This window comes from Rhopilema esculentum, chromosome 5 (genome assembly GCF_057945365.1).
Source record: "Rhopilema esculentum isolate cy_ngs chromosome 5, ASM5794536v1, whole genome shotgun sequence".
Taxonomy (NCBI): domain Eukaryota; kingdom Metazoa; phylum Cnidaria; class Scyphozoa; order Rhizostomeae; family Rhizostomatidae; genus Rhopilema; species Rhopilema esculentum.
In genome coordinates, this window is record NC_142819.1 from 2,010,595 (window position 1) to 2,031,133 (window position 20,539).

General features: G+C 36.5%; 1 protein-coding gene across 2 annotated transcripts in view; it reads left to right on the forward strand.

The window, feature by feature from the left end:
* Positions 1 to 20,539, forward strand: part of LOC135689992 (structural maintenance of chromosomes flexible hinge domain-containing protein 1) — a 43,312-nt gene that overhangs the window by 8,446 nt on the left and 14,327 nt on the right. For both annotated transcript variants that reach the window (XM_089108644.1, XM_089108645.1), the window contains exons 7-35: positions 282 to 401; positions 838 to 1,315; positions 2,003 to 2,126; positions 2,670 to 2,729; positions 3,668 to 3,791; positions 4,594 to 4,665; positions 4,972 to 5,097; positions 5,519 to 5,635; positions 6,245 to 6,351; positions 7,156 to 7,238; positions 7,575 to 7,679; positions 8,406 to 8,489; positions 9,405 to 9,586; positions 10,474 to 10,553; positions 11,050 to 11,149; positions 11,849 to 11,921; positions 12,164 to 12,297; positions 12,506 to 12,640; positions 13,772 to 13,937; positions 14,248 to 14,315; positions 14,548 to 14,610; positions 14,833 to 14,918; positions 15,497 to 15,623; positions 16,356 to 16,430; positions 17,154 to 17,309; positions 17,480 to 17,605; positions 18,593 to 18,672; positions 19,961 to 20,032; positions 20,239 to 20,324. In XM_089108644.1, coding sequence (XP_088964770.1) covers positions 282 to 401; positions 838 to 1,315; positions 2,003 to 2,126; positions 2,670 to 2,729; positions 3,668 to 3,791; positions 4,594 to 4,665; positions 4,972 to 5,097; positions 5,519 to 5,635; positions 6,245 to 6,351; positions 7,156 to 7,238; positions 7,575 to 7,679; positions 8,406 to 8,489; positions 9,405 to 9,586; positions 10,474 to 10,553; positions 11,050 to 11,149; positions 11,849 to 11,921; positions 12,164 to 12,297; positions 12,506 to 12,640; positions 13,772 to 13,937; positions 14,248 to 14,315; positions 14,548 to 14,610; positions 14,833 to 14,918; positions 15,497 to 15,623; positions 16,356 to 16,430; positions 17,154 to 17,309; positions 17,480 to 17,605; positions 18,593 to 18,672; positions 19,961 to 20,032; positions 20,239 to 20,324 — 3,409 coding nt within the window. The remainder of the gene's footprint in view (positions 1 to 281; positions 402 to 837; positions 1,316 to 2,002; positions 2,127 to 2,669; positions 2,730 to 3,667; positions 3,792 to 4,593; positions 4,666 to 4,971; positions 5,098 to 5,518; positions 5,636 to 6,244; positions 6,352 to 7,155; positions 7,239 to 7,574; positions 7,680 to 8,405; positions 8,490 to 9,404; positions 9,587 to 10,473; positions 10,554 to 11,049; positions 11,150 to 11,848; positions 11,922 to 12,163; positions 12,298 to 12,505; positions 12,641 to 13,771; positions 13,938 to 14,247; positions 14,316 to 14,547; positions 14,611 to 14,832; positions 14,919 to 15,496; positions 15,624 to 16,355; positions 16,431 to 17,153; positions 17,310 to 17,479; positions 17,606 to 18,592; positions 18,673 to 19,960; positions 20,033 to 20,238; positions 20,325 to 20,539) is intronic.

Genomic DNA, 20,539 nt, shown 5'->3' on the forward strand with positions numbered 1-20,539 from the left:
CATTTGAAACCTCCATTTTGGCTACATTTTAGTATTTTATAGAAGTGAGATTTCCTAGCACTGTGAATAGGTAGTTCAGAAAAGTAAATTTGTTTTCAGTTTTGAGTGGAATTTTTAAGCCAGCTGCTTTTGTAAGCTACATCTGCTTAAATTCATTATTGAAATTAAAGATTAATTTCTGATGATAATGTAAATGAGTACAGAGCGTTTTTGCAGCCAATCTCGAGTAATTAAGTTTTTTTATATTCATTTGCTGATCACTGTAGCCTTTTTATTCCTAGGTGATCACAAAGACTAAAGGATCGAATGATGTTCACGAGCTTTCTCTCTCAAAGGCTGATTTTGAAAGAAAGGCCAAACTGAAAGAACCAATTTACGCAGGCTTTATAAACAATCGCAGGGTAGGAGTTTTGTATTCTGCCTTCATCGACGAAAATCCTTCGTTTTTTCCAGAATCGAAAACTTTTACGTGGAAGGCAGGGATAATTTCAGTGATTTATTGAGTTAAGGTTTATAATGGGTGTCAAGCACATCTCAGAGAAAATCTTTATCTACAAGCATTTGATTTCTTAATTGTGAGGGGTGCCCTTTTTAACTCCTTTTTTCCCTTCTATCTTTCTTGGGCTGGTAGAAAAATGTAATTTTGATGTTTTCTCGCTAGCTTTCTCTTAGTAAGATTCTGATATTTGATATTATCATAATGTCAAAAATAGTGTTGTTGGTTAGTGACAAGAAAAAAAGAAGCAAATGCTTTTTGATGTGTTTCCTCATCCCTAGGCATTGTAAATGCTCATGATCATATGTACCATTGCAAAGTCAACTGTTTTATCTTTTCAGATCGGTGACTGCTCTCATATTCCGCAAAACTGCAAAACCGAGCGTGAATTCGTCGAGAGCGAAAAAAACAAGAACAGTTTTACAAATATAATCATTGATGGTATCGAGATGGAGACAGTGAAATTCTTGAGGCAGAATTTCAAATGTCTCTGTAAACAGCTGAGCCACATATACCATTATTACCTTCACGGACCAATGGGCAAAGTTCCAAAAAGAAATGCTGGAGTCCGAATCGAAAGTCCTTTCAAAAACATTGATATCAAGGTGATTCTTCGCGAAAAGGGGTCTACGTCTCACCAGGTTTCTCTGAGTGATATTGAAGATGATCTAGAGTCGTTGATAGTAGATTCAGCGGCAAGCCATTTCGAATTCAACGCCCACGTGCAAGAAGTTGGTAAAGTGGAAGGGGTCTTAAGGTACCATCCCTTTTTATACGACAAGGAAACCTTTCCTCACAGTCCAAATGTCCAATTTACAGGTATATGCTTGTTTTTGATTACGTCAGTTAGCTTTCTGTTCTGTCTTGATGTCGTATAGAGGCTAAAGCTTCAAATTGTCATTGAATTTAGAATTTCTGCTATTAAAGCAAGATATGACTAGCCCTATGTCGAAAGGGTTTATGGTATTTTAATGGACAGATAAAATACGAGAAAAATACAAAATAGGAAATTTCAACGATGTCTGTGCAGGAAATTTTAGGGTTAAGAGACAGGAAATTATGCCTGTTTAGAGTTACCTGGTAGGAAGGACACTTGACAGCTTTTGTCAGGAGCGACGCTATCTTAAAAAGCAGGGTTATCTGCATAATTCGGGAGCCTCTTTGCATCAGAAATACCTCTTTGCTGAAAAGAACGTAAGCTTGTGTCTTTGAGTTTTGGTATTGCAACTCAGGCTTTTAAGTATCATAGGAAATCAAAGCTATCATGCCTATCTACACTCTCAAATAAAGACAAGCGAAACCCGTCTATTCTTTCCTACATCTCCAACTCTTGCATGCCCATTCAACCCATGGCACCGCTCCTGCTTTTCATAATGGTTTAGATATATGTTTTCAAGTGACCTATATTTTAAATTTGAAATATCAAGTTATAGGATTGACCCTCCTATGATTTGATGCGGCCAGAAATTTCCTTTAATCCTTTTAAAATTGGCTTTGATTTTCAAGGGGATCAAACTGGAGGTGATGTTGAGGAAGAGCTTAGGATAGACAGTCGTAGCCCACGAGGGGACAAGCCAATTTTCGAATGTTTTTGGAACGGAAGATTGATTCCATACACGACCATCGATTAGTGAGTTTTCTTATCAGATAAAGTTCTCCATGACCCTTTATTTTCTTAGCTTCTTGCTGACGTGTAAGGAATCCTATTCCGATTTAATGCAGCATATTGCCATTATGCTGATTGAAAAACATGCAAAGGTTAAGTGAAATATTTCCATTTGTTTTTGGGTTTGTTTCTCTTGATGTAACTATCACATACTCTATTACCCCCGCCATGAAGAATTCTAACGCAATAGCCTGATTTAATATTAGTGACAAAACAACAGTTTCCCTAAATATACAAAGTTATCTTTCATTTTGGTTTGAAACTGGAGACGGGATTCTTTGAAAAATGGAATCTAAACAAATCATTTTCTTGAAAAGTCATGGCCGACAGTAGGTGCAACATCTTGAGATAATGGAATAAAGCTCTCTTGCAATTATCAACAAATTTGTAAAAATCGTTTTATTTTCAGGTCATTTTTCATAATGACAATAGCATTGGTAATAAATATTTTCTGCATCTTTAGCCAAAGGTACTCCAGTTTTAAAGCACCCCTAAATTCATCTTTAGTCTAGATTGGTGTGCTCCACTGAAGAAGAGGTCTCTTGTTCCGACTGAATGTTATTACAGGTGAAGTAATTATTAGAATGTTTAAACCATTTCAAAATGTAATGTTCTGCGACCACATGGCATTTCTCTTCTTATATGTGTTTTCAACAGCCTTTGCAAACATGTTCTGACACTGTGTCTGGTTTTTAAGAGTCCTTGCAATCATGTTTTGCTACTACAGCCAGTTTATAACAGCTTCTGCAAACAAGGTAGTGCACCAGATGGCTAGTTTCCTACCAGTATTTATCTCTTTCAGCTTCAATAAAGAGTTATCAAATACTATTAAATTGAGAGATGTCAGTTTGTATTGATTGTGGCTATTAGGCAGAAAGCGAGTGAAACCTATACAGTGACTTAAGTCACACGAAGGCACTTCAGGGGTCTTTGGCATTTGTAACTTGCGAGCAACAGTCACAATATAAGCATTTCTCAGCTTTACTTCTTTACTAAGCTAAGCTAAATACTTATTCTCATTGAATACTTGAGCTGAATCTCGATTTTCAACTTGTGCGTTCGTCGTCGATGAATTCACTGTCAGTTTTTCACAACCAGTATATCTAATGCTTTCTAGGAAACGTTTTTAGGTTATGCAGAGCTAGTACCCCTAAAAGAAGATGGCGGATTTTATTTTGAATGATGTACCTTGAATATGTGCTTATGATTTGATGGTTATAGTCATACTCATAGGGGCTGATATAAGTCTTGTGATGATATGCTGTCAACTGACCTATTGCAGAGGGCTCCTTGTTCTGAGATTCGGGTTACCATATGACTTCACCAAAAATCAGACTCAACTTAATGATTGCACCAAGCGTAGAGGCAGCTTAGAACCGCACACTAAAGCTTACCTCTTGTAATGTTTATAAGGCTTTGTATGTTGTGGTACAAATACCTTTCGCTATGTAACTTTGAGCCATGGAATCAAGTAATAGAGATGAGTATATTTTCTGTTATTTAAGGGTATCGGGAGCTCTGTTCACCAATGATTCATTCCAAGTGAGTACAAACAAGTTGACTTTCATGGATCTGGAGGTGAAGCTAAGGGATCGCAGTACCGTTTTCAGCAAGGTTGTCATGGGACAGGTGAGTGAATCTGGTAAACAGCACCATTTTCGATGTATTTTCTGCAGCGTCACAAAGTCCTGGCATATTTGTGTAGAGCGAGAAAATGTGAGAGATTGGCACGACCATGGCAGGACTCGATCCTGCGAAAGGTTTACTCTGTTCGAGTCCTGCCTGCGCTTGTCGTTTCATACGCTCACATTTGCTCTCAGAATATTTCAACAAAGCCTTTTTTTCCATCACTAAAATTTTTATATGTTTTGGAGACGAATCTACCTTATCATTGTTTAGGACTTTTGTGCTTTCCATTTGTATGAACCAATGATAAATTGCATCATATGGGCATGCGCATTAGGGCTAAGGCAAAGTTAACATCTAATGGCGTTGCACAGCATTTAACCAAAACTATCCTATGTTTTGATTGTATCGTATGAATCAGCGTTTCATTCGCATTGTTCTCAAGACACCCTTTTCTTCTAAATTCTCTTCGTCTTTTGATTCGCGACTGGCTTATTCCATAAGAGCCACGAATGTTCCTATCACAGTAAGGTATCTGATGTGAATCAACGCCATTGATTTAAACTGCGCATATGCATATGATGCAACATTTTAAAGGCCAATGGTCCTTTTAACAAATGCTGGTCCGTCTGCCCACAAGTACGCAATAGCAGTTACGTTGACTGTAAACGGCAGGCGTAAAAACTGGTTGATTACCTTTGTTTGGGAACACTTTGAGATGGTAGGAAACTTTGTGCAGAAACTTCTCAAGTTTGTCTGTCAAGCCAAAAAGATTTTCATGATTGTTTAACTGGATCCTTTGTAGGAACAGAGAGTAAACATTGGCAGAGCTTTCAACGAATGGGTTAAAAATTGTCATGAAGTCTGTGACAAACAAGTGAGTTCATTTGATACAGTGGTCAGGCCCACGTTAAGTATCTTAGAAAGAACCGTGTATATTACTTTTCTTTGTTTCTTCACAAGCCAATGTTTTTTTCAAAGCTTACATTATAAGTAACACGATACTTTAACTAAAGAGCTATTCAGTAAAAATCATGTGATTTCCCCAACTGATCTTGCACAAACGCTCTAAAAGTGATTTGTATGCCCTAATCTACAGATTTATTTTTCAATTAATATCCTAAGCAATGTTTTTGAAAAGCACCCTTTCACTTCTTATATTGGCTATGATATTGCTTTGCAGATAAAATTTTTTGGGCTTGATGGCAATATAAAACGAACTAACCCTGGTCAGAAGCGGAGTCAAGGAATATGGTCAGTTTACAGGGGCGTCGAATGGGACGGGAAGGTATTCAAGGTCGGCCAACTGGTATGTAGCCGTGCTGTTTAATCTGTGTTTATATGGCTTCTTTCAGCTATATTAAGTATAGCTAACTGCGGAGACTTTCTGAATGCCAAGCTGAAAATAGCAGGATCTTTAACGTTATCATCGTATCATTATCACAGTGCTCTGGTCGTTAGAGCCATAAATCTATTCCCTGTCCATCAACGCCAGTTGATAATATTTCAATAGAACTTGCCATCTATTTTGAAACATCTTTCCACATTCATCAGCCTATAGTGATGTTAAAAATACAGACTCATTTAAAAAAAGCCCACTTACCGATGAAGCACACAATAACACCAAGCCTGGTTTTGATGATTTTCTATACTGGTTGCTGTTTCCCGCTATATAGCTGATACCCTCGATCGGTAAACTGAATTTTTATGTGTGTTTCCCTTTCCCTAAGGTACGAACGACTAGAACCGTGCCAATTGTTGTTGGTAAACTAAAGCGATTTCTCCTTGCTGGAATATATGATGAAGATGAAGTTTTTGCGACAGGCGGTCAAATGGAAATCACACAGGTATTTTTTTAAGGTTATTGAATCGACTATACAATATTAAAATCACAATCTAATCTTAACATAATCTAACGTAATCTAACCTAATCTAACCTAACCTAACCTAATCTAATCCAATCCAATCCAATCCAATCCAATCTTATTTAGTGTATGCTGCCTGTTGATAAAATAAACCGTGAAAATTGGAGTTGCAACCTAGAACCGTCCACTTATATACACCAAAACGTGTACAGGGTTTTCATCATTCGACCTTTACAGGTTTAAGTACTATACTGATATTAAAAAATCATGGGGACGAGCACAGCAAGAGTTATATAAAAAGCAAATTTTAGTTTGAATTATGCATTTTCTGTGTTATATGTTATAAAAATGACCAATTAAAGCTTTAATTAATGCTGTGTTGCCATCCTCGTGTTTCAAATCAAATACAAGACGCAAATTTCTTATCTTATGTAAACTATTACCCTGGAAAAATGCCAGTGGAAGAGCTATGTGTAGATGGTGAAAGAATCAATAAAGGACAAGATGATGATCACCGTAATTGTATTTTTAAGAGTGAATTTGTGCGTTCCTATCAACAGAAGATTCCATTTTGATTTTTTTGCATTGCAGGAACCTGAATCTATATTTGGTGAACTCAAAGTTTTCCCGTTAGCCAAGCTTGATAGAGCTCCTTCTATTTCAAGTCTAAAAGAGTTTGTTCAAGCTGAGGAACTCAGGTTTGCTTTGTAATTTACCACTTTAACCGACGGCTACTGGTACTGCAATACATGAAAAACACACTGCTTGTGTTCTGACAAAAGAGTTGGTTTTCTTTCTATTAGAATTTACAGCTTTATGAGCAGTTAGGAGCCGTTAATTGATCGAAAGCATGGTTCCAGTCAGATGAGCCATCCTTTCTTACGTTACATCTGAAACGGATCTGGATAGATTTTCTGTCTACTTTTGGTCATTCTCCAAGTTTGTTTACACTGAGGATGATGACTGGTGGGGGGGGGGGGGGGGGGGTGGTTGATGAAAAGCTATTACGTAAAGTTTCCAGTTTTTCATGTTATCTTGAAACTTAACCTGGTTTTAATTGGACCTTTTCAATACTATATTGATTGAACCTTAATTTTGTTATTGTTAAGAAAAATGATGAATGATTAATAACTTTATGGGCTTAAAGCTTCAAATTTGTCTCACAATTTGTCTTTTTTCATAATTGTAAGTAATTGTAAATCAGCATTCAAATTGTACAGATTAATGCCACCAGGGTAACGAAAATATGCAGCAACCATTTTTAATACAAGTTGTGTATATTATCAGATGCCAGGTCAAAGTTTAACACAGAAGCCATCTTCGTGTAATAAAACCTCCATTGACATTTGGAGATTCCTGAAGGTTGCCGGTGAATGCATGTTCTCATGCTTTTATGAGTAGGTTCCGAAATACTGATAAATCCTTAATCCTCTGTTTATCTTACTGATGGCCTCGATATAGTGGTGATCTGCAACTCAATGCGTTCGAATCGTTTATTCTAGGCTTCCTGCCTCACTTTCTGTTGAGTGGCCTGAAGGAAACAAGGTCAGCGAAGACGACAAAGTGAGCGCTGGCTCAACTATCGGTAAGTAAGGTCATCCTACACACACTCTATCTAATTCAATTTCTAATTGACGAGTAATGTAACATATTTGTGTGTTTGATTGTGATAAATTCGAAGCAATATCCTTAAGCCACTTTATTTATTCTTAAAATCCTTGCTTCTTTCATGCTCATAATCGCTTGGGAAATGCTCAAATGTGATGCTTTGAAAGAATTTGCCATATGGGCAGTGGTTCTTCTGTCCTGAAATTCTGTTCTTTGAGTATTTCTGAAAGAACCAATCACTGCTTATAACAACATATCTGGTTTTTACTTTTTAACAAGGAAAAGCTGTTATGTCCTTCGATTTTCTTTTTAGGGCCACTCAGAGTTGACATTCTCAATGGTAGAGGAGAATCAGTGAGTTCTATGCCTGGAGATCGCCTTAGGAAGTTGCTCGTTGAGCTCAAAATTGTACAGCTTTGTAAGAGTTTATCTTTTTCAAAGTTAGGCGTATCTTTTTTCATTTGTTGTCTTCACTTTTTTTGAAGAGTCGCCTTTCACGTGGATTCAATGGATCAAGTAGATTATCAATGGAATCAATAGTGGTTTACTAGGATTAGCTAGATTCTGTGTACGTAGTAGATTCAAAAGATTCAAGGGATTCGGATTCAAGATCTCTCCCACTGCCCCCTAAGGGAACAGCTGTTATTTTCGCAGGAAAACACACTTTTTGGACCAAGAACAGCAGCCCAGAGACACTCTTAGATTTCTAAATTTTCTCTCATGTTCAAGTACAGCTGAGTAACAGATCAATGGATATCATATTCAAACCCATTTTAAAAACATATTTCACACATTGATTTGTGATTTTTTTAAGGAGGGTCACCCTTCTGTATAAGCTGATTTTAACAATGTTTCAAAGTTAGACACATATTCGCAGACAAAAGGCTAATACACACACTACTTTAGTCTAAATTAGATCAATGTAATTAAATTTTTGCAAACTATTTCTTTGACTATGATTAACACTAACGAAGAAAAACATTCCATGTAATCCATCCCAAGATTATTAGAATCAACAATAAAAGAACAGAAACCGTAGTCCGTAAATGTATTATTTATTCCATTAAGAGTGGTACCTGCATGATAAAGCTTTTGCACAATTCGAAATTTTTTTCTTAATTTTTAACTGTTGTTTTTTTTGCAGCCGAGACCAAAGGTGAAAAGACACTCGTGCAACACACCTGCTCACACGGAGGAAAAAGTTGGCCCTATTGGTTTCACAAAATGGGTAATTCTTTTACCCTCATAAATCCTTCAACTATCCACTGGAAACTCTATCCACTTGTTTTATTTGCAACTATACTTAATTTCCTTTTATAGATGTATTAATAGCTCATTCAAAATTATTAATATTTTCACCTTAAAGACTGCATAAGGAAGTTGTAGCATTTGAAAATAAAAATCTGAAAATAGGTTTCTTGGAAACTATGAAGCCATACTGATTGAGTTGCGCATTGGTCTTTTTAATCAATTTGAGACAGCTAGTGGTTCCCTCTACTCAGAATGCAAGTTCAGGATATTTGTACCGGACATCTAACACTAACGGACACCTTCCAATAACGGACATCTTTAAACAGTGAAATTTTTTTAGAAAACTTTCTTTCTTATTTCCATATGTATAAATGTTTCTCTGCAACTCCAGTTTTGATCACGAATTTGGAAAGACATAAACTTTCACACTTTGTAATCTATCCCAAGATTACAAACAAACGATTACAAAGATTACAAAGATTATTTTCTAAGCAAGCCTAAAAAGAGTTTATTTCAAACTACAACAGGACCTCTCTGAAAAACACTTCGGTGATTAGAGCTTCCTGTAGAGATATTGTCATTATAATTATTATTATTATTACCATTACAGAATTCTAACATGCTAATACTTAATTATTGGTATGCTGTGCATTTTCGATGGTTCATATTTGATTAAAAATCTAGTTTTGTTAACTTTTCTAACCTTTATTTTGCCGCTCAAGCTAGTTAGGCCCTTTATTCATTTGCGTGGCAGAGAATATATATTTTTATCGTTATCACCTTTGCATGTATGCTCGTGTTCTGTGAATAAATATGAATTGAATTGAACCATTTCATCCCACTGTCAACATTGAACTCTGTACATATCTAGCTACTTGATTCTATGTTGTAGAGAACCTAAAAGATGTTGGCTATCATGTTATCCAGCTTCGTACACAGTTATCCGATAATACTTCGACGCAGATAAAGTCTCTCCCGTCCTTGGATATCAAGTTTTCTATAATAGAAGCGCAACCAGATAAGTTCACTGTTGGCTTGCTGGAGACGCCATTGAGGATTGGGTTACCGTTTCAGGTAATAATAATCATTTTGCACTGGGCATAGTGCAGCAATGCAGTTCACCGAATGATACGGAAAGAAGTAAATGTTTTTCTTAAGACTTGTTTCTTAGTTAGTTTGGTCTGATCCCCATTTGACAACTGTTGAAGACCAGCTGAAACTGGATAGGTAAGAGACCAAATAGAGATCGGACGTAGGCAGTTAAAAAATGATGTCACTTCAGATATTGGCAAACAATGTTGAATACAGAGAACACAAACTTTCATGTGCCAGTTCTCGTATGCACGCTGTTGCTCGCCATATCTGTTCATCTTTAGAAAGTTGATTCACCAATTTTTGAGTTGATTTTGTCAGTAGAGAGTTGTTTTTTGGGGTATTACATTAAATTTGCTTCTTAGGATCTAAGAATCAAAGGATGCCCATTATTTCCGATGCTAGAATTGTAAACCACTCTGATCTAACCCTGCCTATCAGTAATATTGATAAGGTCATCTTTATAATCCTTAAGTTCGCCTGTATGTATTTCTTGAAGTAGCCTTTTTACAAATTTCTGTCTCATTGTAGATCTGGCACTATCATTTTTATTTTTGTGAACTTGTATGTTTACCTAACACTTGAAAGTACCTTGTTTAATACTTTAGAAGCACCCGTCTTATCTACGTTAATTAATTGACTTTGTTATCAGTAATCCCGTCACCAACAGTTATCTGAAGTCAAAGTCAGACTGAAATGATTCTGCTCCTTCAACCAGCGTAGAATACAGACCACTTGTACATTCATTTCGATGCTCTGTCTACTGTGTTTTATTTCTGAACACTAGAAAGCAACATCTGTTTCTTAAAAATGAATGCGTCTTGTCAAGCAGCGTGTTTGATGTGTCAACGAATTTTCTTTTTTCTCAGATCCCATTACAACTACAAGATAAATTTGGAAATGTTGTCAAACCAAGCCAAAACTTTGGTGAACCGATTTTAACATCAAGGTAAATTTTCCAGAACTTCTTCCATATTCATCCCCCGTTTCCCCTGACCACATTCGATGTTTGCAGATTTTGCCATTTATTTTGGATACAAGAAGCCTGGTCAAAGAGTCTTGAGAAGAACAATAACTGCGCCTTTTGTGTTCTTTACTGCTTTAGAAATATATAACTTTTTGGATGTTGGTTACAGTTGGGAGCACGTTGTTACATTATTCAGGCACAAGTTTGACTTCGACATTCACTCTGATCTTGAGAATGCATGCAACGGTCTCAACGCACGTTCCTTGCATTCTCCAAGCATGGCTGTAGCTATCCCATTTGTATTTGTGATGCACCAAATACATGTGAGGAACCTATTTTTGATATTGCTACACCATTACCATTACCTTCTCTTGGAGAAATATCATGTCTGATTTCCCATTTTACTCTTAAATTGATTTGACTTTGTGGCATCATAGCAATTCAAAAAAACTTCTTTTGTTGAAATCGTTCTTTGCAGTGGTATGAACTTTACTTCAAGCGGGACTTGTTCCCGAGGTACTTCCCTTGTTATCAGAGATGTCGTTGCTATGGGAGCAATACCGTCAACTGGAGGGAAGGTAAGTGGACAAGAGCTTGAAGTATATTATGCTGCCATTGTTCCTGACCTGCAAGGAGGCATCCAACTGATTTTAATTATTTTCTAAAAATTTGTAAATTAAGCTACAAAAATCAATTTAACCTTGGACTTTCGACGTTTTATTTTATCCCTAAAGGCCCTTGCGCAACCGGCATGTTTAGCAGCAGCTAGCTTTAGAAATTGAATGTGTTTTGTATTTTCATGCATGATTTTGAAAATACAATCGCAAAGCATGCCGGTTTTGCAAGAGCCTTTAAGCTAACAATCGATATGACAGGTCACCTCACTTTTGGCCTCTTTCAGATGATCCTTGAACTGACTTTTGAGATGATATTTGGTTAGATGTGCGATACTGAAACGACTTTCGGATCAAACTTCAATGTATCATTTTACCCGACCCTTGGCATATGGTGTCTTTATATGAGATTGTGGCGCCCTTGATCCCATTAATTGGGCATTTCATCTAACCTCTGGTGTGATATTTGACCTGACCTTTGAGCCGACCTTCCCTATTCTGAATTCTGTCATGGTGTAATTGTTCATAAATTCTTATCTTTGAACCATTCTTAAAGTTAACTTTTTTGATCCGACCCTATACTGCTTTCAATTATGGTAATCCCTAATGCTACCTATGAAAGCTAGTTGACAATGCAAGAAATTCATTGTTTTCTTTTTGCAGGATTTCAACCTGATGATTCGTTTTTCTGGTCTGAAGGGGAAATCTCAATCAATACGAATTCGGTTACTACCTGGTAATCTTTTCCGTCTATTCTATCTTTTGTAGTATTTGGTTGAAATTAGTAATAAGTTTGATCCGTTAGCCAGTGCTATTATGCTCGTGTGATAGCCTTCTTGATTGACAAGTTCTGATATTGACTTGAATAGTACTCTAGCAAGGAATAAGGATTTTATCTTTGTTTTATCTGGAAGTCTTCGAAGAGTATTTTATGACGAATGCACGCAAGAGTAGTAAGTTCCCTTTCTTTCTTTTCAGGTCTACCAAGTCTAATCGAGGTAACTGAAGGTCAAATTGTTGTGGAAAACGGTGAAAAATTCCAGTTAGATGTTGCTGTGAAAGACATAGCCGGGAATTTGACATCACAGCCAAGAATGAATGTCTGTTGCAAGGTAAGCTGCGCAAAACTATCTTTGTTGCCATGACTTTACTTCGGTCATCATCATCATCATCATCATCATCATCATCGTCATCATCATCATCATCATCATTATCACCATTATCGTCATCGTTGCAATCGTCATCATAATCGCAGCAATTTGTATTGAATTCTTATTTTGCAAGATTCTGACAAGAGTTAAATCTTGCTTTCTCTTTTAGCTGTATGGAATTCCAAACCTCCCTGTGATTATATGCGACTGCAGCTCAACAGGGAAAGGTACCTTGACCAGCCCACCATTAAAAGTCAAACAAACGGACAGTCAACAGAAAATTATTGCCAGGATCGACATGCAGGTAAATTTGTAAATAGTTTCCTTTTGAAATGAATAAATGTAGAAAATTACTTTTCTAGATATTTTTTCTCAATTATAACTCAGCTTTTCTTTTGAATTGAAGTCGAACTCAAAGTTCTTTAGAAATAGGAGCAATAAACTGTTGTTTTACTTAGCCCGTTCAAAGTTTTCTGCCTTTAGCCAGATTTAGCCTGTTTGCTTTGACAATGTTTTCTATCTTTGAGAAATAGACAGTAACACCGGACAGTAATAGATAGAATTATTGGACAGTAACTTCGTACGTTCCCTTCGGACAGTAACGGGCAGTAACTCCGGTCCTAGAAATTTCTGCTTTCCAAATGTTCCATTATATTCTACCGTTTATTTGTTTAATCTCCGTTAATTTTATTTGTAAACTACATTTATATATCACTTAATAATACTGTAATATATGCGATCCAAAAAGTATGGACGTTCTAGCTTTGGCCGTTAGCAAGAAGGTATAGTTAAAAAGTAAAAGTAATAATAATAGTAAAACGTTACGTAACAGCAAAACTCAACGTAACAGCAAAACATAACGTAACAGTAAAACGTAACGTAACAGCAAAACGTAACGTAACAGCAGAACTTAACGTAACAGCAAAACGTAACGTAACAGCAAAACGTAACGTAACAGCAGAACTTAACGTAACAGCAAAACGTAACGTAACAGCAAAACGTAACGTAACAGCAAAACGTAACGTAACAGCAAAACGTAACGTAACAGCAAAACGTAACGTAACAGCAAAACGTAACGTAACAGCAAAACGTAACGTAACAGCAAAACTTAACGTAACAGCAAAACGTAACGTAACAGCAAAACTTAACGTAACAGCAAAACGTAACGTAACAGCAAAACAAGATTTGAGTAATATTTTTATCAAGTAGAACAGGATAATATGGATAGTGACTTAAGTTTTATTTGTCTTTGATTTCATAAATTTGATATTTTGAGAACATTTGTTGTCTAAGTGATAATCTGGTTTTAGGGGCTTATATCTTATTTTGCTCCCTTACTATGCACCATTAATCATTAAACGCTCAGTCAGTTGTTTTTCTGGAGGTTATTTATTTAACGGGTTCAATTGTGAATCTCTTTCGTTATTTCTCACAGCATTATAGAAACGTTTCGATGACCAGCCGAGAGATCGTTGTTAAACCAAGTACCAAAGCCTCAAGGTTCGATGTTTTTTACACTCCGCCAGGAAGTGAGAAACAAGTGAAGATTGAAAACAACCAAGAGATTCAATGTTGTGCTGGAGATGTTGTTCAAGGCCTTTGTATGTACTTTTGCTTTTTCCATACGGGATTCGTAGATGAATTTACTTAGAGCTATAAACAAGGTATATTTTCTCGACAAGATGAATATGTGTGTTGATTCTATCATTCTTGCGCATGCTTTCTGATCCCCAAGGCCTGGCTAATTGATTAGAAGATTTATCTGGTTCGTAGACCCCACCATCCCCCCCCCCCACGTTTCAAGTTTGTCCTTGCTGGGTGGACCTGCTCTTCGTTTTAATGCAACTTCTTATTCAAGAATTATCTTTTTTATTAACTGAAATCATTTGCAAATCAACATTTTTTTGCTAGCGTTCATACTGTTTGACGAAGGCAATCGGCAGCTAAGCATTGATTCAAACGTGACCTCAAAATTAAAGGTATACTTGATCAACTATGTGTATAGTAACTTGAAAATCTTTGCAGATATCATCGATTTTCTACCAGAGAAACTTAACATTGAAGTAGAGAAGAAACACAAGACAACATACTGGTGTACCACCAAGTGTGATATATACCTGTATGAGCATTGCTTTCGTGTTGTTATTCACCCTAGCATTGGTTTAATGGTCACATGTTTCTTTAAAGTTAACATTTCTATTTCAAATTCAGGTGAACTGGGTTGGGAGACTGAACAAAGAAGAAGTTAAGCGAGGCAGACTCCCAAATATTAAGGTTACTTGAAAATTTTTGTAATTATTGTTTCTTGTTAATAAATTTATATATGTTGCTCTATCTCCTGTATATCTTATGTTTTCAATGTTAGTGTAAATCTGTTCGACCTTTAGGCGCCTACTGTAGTTGATGACGTCAAACGATCTGCTTCTTAGCTTGCAGAATTTTTGCATATTTTTGTAAAGCTTCATAGATTTCCATAATCCTTTTGTTAACCTACAGGCCCCTACTGCAGTCGATGACATCAAATATTGTCAAGTGTCCTTCAGCGTTGGTGATAACACCGTAGAGCATGTTTTCCATTTAAAGTAAGTTTGGCGTATTTTTAACGCTTTCTAGTGTGCTAGCATGTTCTTCCATCGATGATGAAGCACTTCTATTGACTATGGATGAAGCAACTCGTTAAGCTGTGGCTTAACAGGATGCGTTGTCTCTAGAGGGGCTCGGCTTGTTGGAACGTGTTATCTTTAGCATTTTTGATGTATCTAGGCAGCTGACGGAAACTCATCTCCGGCATTTCCGCTATACTGATGCCTCATTGTAGCTAAATGTAGAAAGAAATAAAGAGTTGGGATTCGCAATCCTCTTCCCTACCTCCTCCAAGCTCACGTTGATAAATCTACTTAAAAAGACATACGTCCTGAATGGCTGATTTTAACTTATATATAGCATGCCGATACCAACTGGCATTTATCATAGCACCACAGCTTCGTCTAGTAATGTAAGCAGTCTTTTGTTACTGCCAAAGCCATCCTTGTCATCTAATTCAAGTTGTTCCTTGGCCTAAGATACGTAATAGAGACACCAGTTTGATAAGCTCTCCTGATTTCTAAGATTATATGTTGAAATGTAAACTTCTTAACACTGCTTCTGAATCTTTCGTAAGATCAACCCATGCTGCCCCATCGACACTGAAGTCTTCCTGCGCCAATGTGAAGTTCAAAATGTACGAAAAATTATCAGCAGACATCGTAGTCTCTCTTTATGATGTTTACGGAAATATGATTAAACTGGTGAGTTGTTCTTTGTCTTTATTGGTATTTATGTGAATTTGCTGTTTGAGCGATCTGCCATAAAGTGCTTGATGGCAGAAGCAGTATACGCTTTTCTATAAGGCTACCACATGAGTAAGAACAATTAGATGTGCGTTTTGGAGATGAGGTCGGCTTGCCATTCCTCGCTGCCTTGTGTCTCTCCATTTTGATGCTGGATTTACAGTAGGCAAGCACACCATTCAAGCGATCGATGCATATGGCCCCTTCTTGCCCTTGAACGTATAGTGTTTATTTTATTTGGAACGTGTAAAATAAGAGTCCAAAAGAGAATTATTTACAGCAAATTCTCAAAGGCATATCGAATTAAGAACAAAGATGGACGCTGAGGTGCTGACATCATTGCCTTGCAGTTTAGTAGTCAAACTCATTTTTTCCATCATGGGTGCTTTCTTGAAATTGCCAAGGAGCTGTAGGGAGATGTAAGTGTCAGTTGAAAGGCAAGTAGTCCGTTTGGCCTCTCCCTACTCTTGCTTTTATTGATAAAATACTTAAGGTTCAACAGCATCTGAGCTACCATCCATTGCAAGAATTGTTCAAAGATTCGACTGCAGGAAACATTTTTGAACATAGTGTCGTTTTTAGAAATGTCTTCTATAGGGAGGTCGCCATTATCTAGAATAGCTTTTTGATGCAGTTTTCATTATTGGTTTGTGTTTTTCAAAATTGTTCGTAAAAATCATTCTCTTTTAGGATCCCAAAGACTTTACAGATTTCTCTGTATCTGGCGAAGGACTCATGCATTCATTCGTGTCTTTCATCTCACAGGCAGGAAATTTGAATAATTAAACACTTTTAAATTTCTGTTCTATGTGTTGATGATCGTATAACCAGAAATAGAAGATCATGTCTCATCTCAAGACGCAAGACTATTATCATTAGCTGGCCAGTTCCATTCCAGATCTACTGAAGATGTCTCTTTGATATATGTTCTTCTTGCTGTTTGTTATGTAGTACTCTTCCAAATTCGTGGTATTGTTAGAATGCAATTGAAATGCTACTTTTGGAACTGAAATGATTTCATTTTAAAAAAAAATTCTGCCATTGCAATATTTTCGAATTTTAAGCTAGTGAAAGACAGAAAGGGTTCACACCCTGGGATGGGGCAGGTTGTCAAAGAACAATGCTAGGTTAGATGTCGATGAGATTTGTCAACAGTACGATGAGATTTTGCAGTTTCCAGGAAATTGTACTTTTTCCGTAGCTTTCTTTTGTCTTCTCTGTTACTTAAAACTTCATCCTTGTAGGTTTTGTTTTATACTACATTTTAAGGTGTTAAGGTGTTAGTATTTTTAATAGTTCAGATTCCATTTTGCAAGAGCATATCGACAATGAGAACCTATTGCATTTCTATGTGTGAAACATTTTTGCTGATCATTGCTACTGACCATTGTGTAAACATGTTTAAATATGATCCAAATATTTCTATTATGAATACTATGAATGGTTGATATTACTTTAACTTTATCCTTTCGACCCTCTCCTTTTCAGGGATTTTTCAACATAAGAAATGTCAGCTTTGAAGCTGGTATGCCAGGTCCCCGAGAAGTCACCATCAAAATGAAAGAGATTGTATGCTACCAAAGGCTTGAAATGCTGCCAGGTGCTGCATCAAATTTAGTTCTCGTCGATTTGGACAATGAAGAGGTAATCTTTTGCTTTTTCATTGACCAATAATACATACAAAGTATTCCTATATAAAGTTATGTACCTCTAATTGGCAGTCCTAGAGCGATGCCATCGATCATTCAATGAAGCAAGATAAATGTTAGAATTTGTCAGTTAATAGCAATTTTATTTTGTATTTTATCCCGCAGCCTGTAGAAATATTGAATGGCAGTGAATTTCCTAAGCCATTGACAATTCAGCTGATAGATTCTGCTGGTAACTTGGCCAAAGAGAAGAACGTAAAATGTTTGTTAGCCAGGGATTCCGGAATCAAAGTAAGTGATCATCATGTAAATGGGCGTATCCCGTATTCACGATGGCTTGCTTGTTCACCTTATTACTAAAAGCAACGCCGTCGTGTTTAATACGTGAATATCAACGTCATTTTTGTCCTCATTGCTTTACTGTTTGTGGCCATAACTAGCCATTTTTCTTTGATAGAGTACGGGAAAGAGACTATCTGTCCTTCCTCCAGATAATACCTTTGTAAATCTGATTTTGAGACTTAACACTATCTTTGAGAACCAGAGTCCAGAAAACATTACTATTCCACTACTGAGAGCCGGAGGAAGGTTATCCAACGATGCAGCAGCTTTGAGTCAGGCCAATGCACAACTTGTTGAGAGTATATAAAGAGGGGGGATAAACTGAAGTAACTTTTCTTTATTTCTGATAAGGCGTGAAGACCAAACCATATATGATTTTACTTAGTTTCCATTTCAAAGATATTCAATTTTGAGGAAAGTTTATACGAGGAAAGTTTTTGAGAAAGGCAAATTGGGCAAAATCTGGTCGGGAGGAAGGTTTGGACGTTTTCTGAACTCTGCTGAAAACCTTTCTTAGAAAACAGATATAACAAAACAGATTCTGGGCGTGGCACTTTAATTTATTTTCGTCTTGTGCCCGCCATGTTTATGGGATCCATCCTCTGAATTCGCAAACGGTTGCCAAATGATGTTTATCAACTACCAAAAGTTGCGGGCCTCATTTCTGTCGTATCTTTGTATTTTCCTCCATTTTATCTTCTGGCATTGTTTGTTTTCATGAGATTTCTGGTACTTTGTAGTATTTTTCGATTACTGGTTGGCTGGCTGACCTTTTGCTAGATTTTTCCAATTTCAAATTCAAGTGGCATTATCTTTTCTAGCCTGAATTTTTTATAGAGATATAGCTAAATATCTTAGTTGTTGTATAATCCATAAATTTCACTCAGTCGTATATTTTAAAATGGTGAAAGTTCTGATAGATTTTCTCCAATTCAGCTAACTCCTCCGCCACCACAACAAAGAACTGATGCCAATGGACAAGCTACTTTCAACCAGTTTTCGATCAGTGCTGAACGGTATGTAAAAGGCAGCTGTCAAAAAAATGCACCTACATTAAGTTCAAAAATTTTCAGCGGATAAAATTTCGGGCAATTGAATTCGGCGAAAATGTTTTCGGATATATTTTTGGCATTTCGTGCAAATCAATTTTCTGCCAATTGTTGACCAGTTATTTACAAGTTATTGATTCACATATATTTTGAAGATTATTTTTAAACTTTTGAGAAACTTGTAAGAAACTCTGTGTACTGAAAATGTGATTATGTTAAGAACTTTCAGTACAAAAACATTCAGTGGCCGTGACTTTTTGATAGACTTTGAGAACGACGATGTTATTTGCTTGAGAACAATGGTATTTCTATTAGCTGGGAATTACAACTGTTTCCAAAAATTTTGCAGATGTTCTCATGTTTAAAGATTGAGACCTTTTGATTCGTTTTCTTTTGTAATGGAAAAACAGATTCAGAGATCCTTTGATTTTTGTTGTTTTTGACATTGCAGATGATCAGTTTAGAGCAAAGTTTTTGGCGTGGCAAGCTTTTGAACAACTATCAACTTCGTACAAATACATTTTCGGAGACATCTCTGTCCCTCAAGTTTGTCACGCTGAAACCTTGTGCACTTAATTCAATACGTTATCAATCACAGCATAGTGGTCTGTTAAGAACCTACGCTTAGCCACATGGTATCTCTCACCGCTGAGCCAATCACAGCCTCAGACAGTGTAAACAAACTTTTAGGCCTAGCTAAAAAATTTGCCTTTTTACCATTCTTTGTTTGCAAAACAACCTAAGAATTATCGCAGCAAAGTTTATATATGGTAATCCACAGCCCAAGTCACATTTCCCATAACCTTTCAGTGAAAAATGATATCAAAGTTTGTGTTGTATAAAAAAGCGTTGCAAACCTCACTGCGAGAAACCGTACTTTAAGAGGAGTCTAAAATGGGCGTCAAAGCTTTAACATCAAAGCTTGGTTTTAAAGAAATATGATAGGTACAGCTTATGCAAAATAGGGTATTTCCTCTTCTTAAATCATCAAAATTATACATTTCTCAGGAATGTCATCCATTTAAAGCTTTTCAAAAATAAAATGCAATTCAGACTAGGGAAAGTTTATGATCCCAACTTTTCAAGCAAGACTTGTTATTGACATAAACGATGTGGACTTTAGCATACGTGACTTATTTATGATATTTTGACAAATTGGGTTAAACGATAAGGGATTTTTTACAGGAATTATTTCAATTTCTTCTTTTTCGTGCGCTACCTTATTTTCAATGTTTGAATTTTTTATGATTCTCAGGGGTTTGTATCAGTTAGTTCCCAAAGCCATGTTGCCTTCAGGAACAAAGGAAGGACCGGTTGTGCTCATTAGGTAAATCTCAATGTTTTTCTTAAATCTTGATACTAATAAATCTAACAGGCCTCTCAATTGATATTTTGAAATGGATCGACGTTGAAGTACTTGTTTTAACTTGCTAAAATGTTACATAAATAATGACTTTGTGACCGAGACGAAGAATTTAATGAAATTTATGTTGTTTTGTGACTTGTTTCCTTACAAGAAAGCTTTTATTTCAGCGTTGCACCTGATCGAAATAAGCCGGTTCATGTGGTTGCAAAATTTGATGAAACTGCTCCTTTCATTGCCGGAGAAAAATTTCCAGGTAAGAAAAAGGGTTTTTGATTGCATTACAAAATTAGACAGAGTCAGTTGGCAAGACACTGCATCCTGCTTTGTATGTTAAAATCCCCCTTGGCTTATGAATTTTTCTATAAATTTCTGCCTTAAATTTCAATATAAATTTCAGAATTTCCGTCTCCACTGGATCGAATGGGTCCATGTTGAATGATCTCCAACCTTGATGTAACGATGCATAGA